Raw genomic sequence first — 3,907 nt, 5'->3', positions numbered from 1 at the left:
GCCTGGGACCCAGAACTGGGTGAGTCTGCCTATGACCCGGAACCAAGGGAGTCGATCAGCAACCCGGAACTGAGTAAGTCTGTTGACAATCCGGAGCTAAAGATGATTAACTGTGTATCGAATGAGTCTGCCTACAGTGTGGAACGGAAGAGGTCTGCCTACGATCCGGAACGATGGGAGTCTGCCTACGGCCCGAAACTGAGCAAGTCTGTCTGCAGTCTGGAGGACAGTAGGCCGGAGCCAGGACCACCTCCTGTATAGGTGGGTTGGGGAGGGGGGGTGTAGCACAAGTCACCCTGCAGCCACCCTCCCTTCCCTCCCTTTAGTTTAGGGGGAATTTTTTGTTGTTGTTTTTTTGTTTATTTATGAGGTGCATCCGGGGTCTGCACCTTTAGGGGGGGGTACTGTCACGTCCTGACCAGTATAAGAGTTATTTGTTATTGTATTTTGTAGTTTGGTCAGGACGTGGCAGAGGGTATTTTGTTTATGTGGTTCGGGGTGGTGATTTATTTAGTAAGGTGTTGGTTTAGTTAGTTTTGGCGTTATGTTCTAGGTTTGTATTTCTATGTGGTCTCTAGTCTTTTGTATTTCTATGTCTAGTTTATTGGGGTTGGACTCTCAATTGGAGGCAGGTGTTTTCTAGTTGCCTCTGATTGAGAGTCCTATATATGGGTATGTGTTTGGTTAAGTGTTTGTGGGAGATTGTTTCTTGTTTTGCCTGTGTGAGCATGACAAGACTGTTTTGTTGTTCGTGAGTTCTTCGTTTTGTTATTTTGGTGTTCTTTTTATTTAAAAATAAATACAAGATGAGCATCCACATTCCTGCTGCGTTTTGGTCCTCTATTCCCGACAACAACCGTTGCATTATATGTCACTTCTCTAGGCTCTACGACTATACAACAAAAATACATCTATCACAGAAATACACCATAATGAATTGTAAAAAATGATCAGTAATTACGGTGCGTAGTTGCATACAATTTCAACATCTTACAAAATATACATTCATAATCATAAAGCGGTGTTAAAATAAAATACTTGTTACTGTACACAAACTATGATGAAATGACGACGACTGTGATATGTGGTTGTCTCACCAACTAACTTAAGATGAATGCACTAACTTTAAGTCTTATTAACTATCACTTAATAAACTGTGATGGAAATGTACTGTGTGAAATTCTCTGCTGTGAGTTAACGTAATGGGAGGTGTCTTGGTCCAGGTGGATTGTGGTCTCCTCCTGAGGACATTTGTTGCATAAATTCCCACGCATCTCAATGTAGTTGTTCTCCTCCACATCTAAACACACAACAGTGCAGTTTGAGAAATGGAATGTTCCATGTGAATTTTCCATAGAAATGTTTCATGTGAATTTTCCATAGAAATACAACAGAAATGCATAAAGTAGATACTTACATTCAGTCAGATTTTTACCTTTTTTCTTTTTCTGACACCTCATCTTCAAATTTAGAATGGCGACGGCCAGTGTCGTCATTGCAAATGCAAAGAGCCCAAATGCAGCCACCGCTGATGTGCGACCTTTTCCCAAAACAAATGCCACAGTTTAATTCTAAATATATTCATGAATCTTAAAAATGGTACTTTGTTCTGTAGTACCCTGTCACCTGACTCATATGTGTGCCTTCAAAGCTTGGTTCAATATATTCTGTCCTACCCAATTAAAGGACAAGTAATGGGCAGGTCTACTGTACTGTGCAGAGAGAACGGTTATGGACCAATAGTATGCAGAAAGTCCATGAGGAGTTACTGTACCTCTGCATGTCGGGACAACTGGACTGAAGCATTCTTCACTTATTTCGTTCATTGCCACACAGGTCAGGTTTCCAGGCGTATAGCTGTCCAGGAATAGAACAGGACCTGAGCTCAGGGTCTGATTGGACCCTGTCCAGGCATATGGCTGCTCGGTCCAGTTCATCACAACGCTGTCTCCTTTATCAACAGAGCAGGTCAGAACAACTCTCCCATGAAAAGTACAGGAGGTTCTCACCTTTGGTTTGGAGACGGGTTCTGAAATGTAAATCAATCATGTCACACAAATATACACTCACACAGTGCAAAGTCAATCAACAAGCTGCAACAGAGAATATTATTTTCAGTCAAAATGAAGCAAATACATTAACATTAATGGACAATAAATTAACGAAAGCAAAAATCTAAAAATAACTTTAATTCTTACATTAAAGGGGCAATTTGCAAGTGGGTACATCGATATTTGGACTTAAATTAATGATATACCCATTGATTCTTGAAGAATATTACTTATAAATGCCTCATGAGCTTAGTTCAACTGTTGTACCCCACCAGAACCCAAAATAAGCCTGTTTTACTCCATTGTTTATAGACAATGTGATTGTAAACAAACTGTGTAGCTTCAAAACATTGTTAAAACAATAATTTTGATATTGTGCATCCATAACTTAGTCTTAATTTGAGAGTGGATGCATTTTTACAGCCCCATCCCTCAGCTGTTTACCAAAACAATGGCTGGGTGTACACCATTATTGTTTGAATTGTAGATTGCCCCTTTAATCAACATAGATGTGTATGCTTGTGCTAAAACATCCCTGACAAATTGAAAAATTATGTTTTAGATTATAGCAGGTGTCTAAATTTGCAGTAATTTCAAACAACTCACCTAGAATACTGAGCTCAATGTGCTGCTCGGATAGAAAATCTCCATTTTCACTGTATTGTTGCACAGTATAATTTCCACTGTCTTTTTTCAGTCCTTCATTAAACTTCAGTGAACCATTTAGAAAGATCTCACACCTATCCGTTAAATTAACAAGCGTACCATTTCTAGCTATTAACATATTTGTATTAACATATTTCCATCTTACGTCAGAGATCTTGGCGTGTAAGTGCATTTTAGGGTGAAGGAATATGGAGTTTCCTACTCGTCCAACTACTCTGATGTCTTCTGCAACATCTGAAAATAAAGCATTTCAATGCTTTAAAATAGATGAGCAAAAAACTATTATTTAAAATATTTTGGGATTATCAAGAAAAACTATTCAGCCTACTTACCATATCTTATGTAGAGGTGAAGAAGCAACATCCACATTGGAAGCCCACCAGTAGATGTTAAAGCTCTCAGAGTATGGGTTGAGGACATGTTTGTAAACTAGAAAGTTTGGCAAGAAATGAATGTGTAGTTGTCATTACGCTCAGACAATTCTGTTTCCTGCTATGGGGAAATGGCCCTCTAGTCATGAAACCACAGCGTATGGGTTTAAACAATCTACAAGTTTCACTCACTGAACAGAGAAATGTAAAAAAATATTTGGTGCTTACAAGTAGCCACAGTGTATACAATGTCAACTCACCTCCATGTCCTAGTCATGTTTTCACTTTAAAAAATATACAAATGATTTCACCTTTTCTTAACCAGGTAGGCTTTTTGAAAACAAGTTGTCATTTACAACTGCGACCTGACCAAGATAAATCAAAGCAGTGCGACAAAAAACAACACAGAGTTACACATGGAATAAACAAACGCACAGTCAATAACACAATAACACTTCTTCTTCTCTCCATGAAGAGCAGGCTGATCACAGGCCAGGCAGAGCTACTGAGCTGTAGAAACAGCCACACTAACAGGTGTGGCTGCGGGACGCTGTTCATATGCATGCTGTACCGTTTCTTTTTTAGCTACTCTGCAAAACACACTCATTAACCACTTGATATAAAATATAGAATAACCTGCTAAAGCACCATATGCATTTTACACTTTGGGCCTAGTTTAACTTCTGTGGTTTGCCTTGCTCTGTTGATGCACATCAGACCGTTTCATTTTCACATCAGTTAGCCACTTTACCACAGCTTGCTAAAACAGTATACTTGCAATGCAAAGTATCATTCCTTTTTTCTTATGCACATGTTTCT

General features: G+C 39.1%; 1 protein-coding gene across 2 annotated transcripts; it reads right to left on the bottom strand.

Annotated features, from left to right (window-relative positions):
• Positions 1-781: 781 nt before the first annotated feature.
• On the bottom strand, positions 782-3,615 carry LOC106563739 (T-cell surface antigen CD2). Of its 2 annotated transcripts, none has more exons than XM_014129570.2 (6): positions 3,349-3,615; positions 3,050-3,146; positions 2,658-2,951; positions 1,775-2,029; positions 1,418-1,540; positions 782-1,300 (listed from the first exon to the last, which is right to left on the bottom strand). In XM_014129570.2, the coding sequence occupies exons 1-6, from the start codon at positions 3,352-3,354 to the stop codon at positions 1,143-1,145; spliced, it is 933 nt and encodes a 310-aa protein (XP_013985045.1). In that variant the 5' UTR covers positions 3,355-3,615; the 3' UTR covers positions 782-1,142. The 2 variants fall into 2 exon arrangements, with proteins under 2 accessions (XP_013985045.1, XP_013985046.1); XM_014129571.2 differs by having other exon boundaries at positions 1,436-1,540.
• Between the last annotated feature and the right edge of the window lie 292 nt (positions 3,616-3,907).

This window comes from Salmo salar, chromosome ssa11, assembly GCF_905237065.1.
Source record: "Salmo salar chromosome ssa11, Ssal_v3.1, whole genome shotgun sequence".
Taxonomy (NCBI): Eukaryota; Metazoa; Chordata; class Actinopteri; order Salmoniformes; family Salmonidae; genus Salmo; species Salmo salar.
This window is presented reverse-complemented; position numbering and strand designations above follow the sequence as displayed.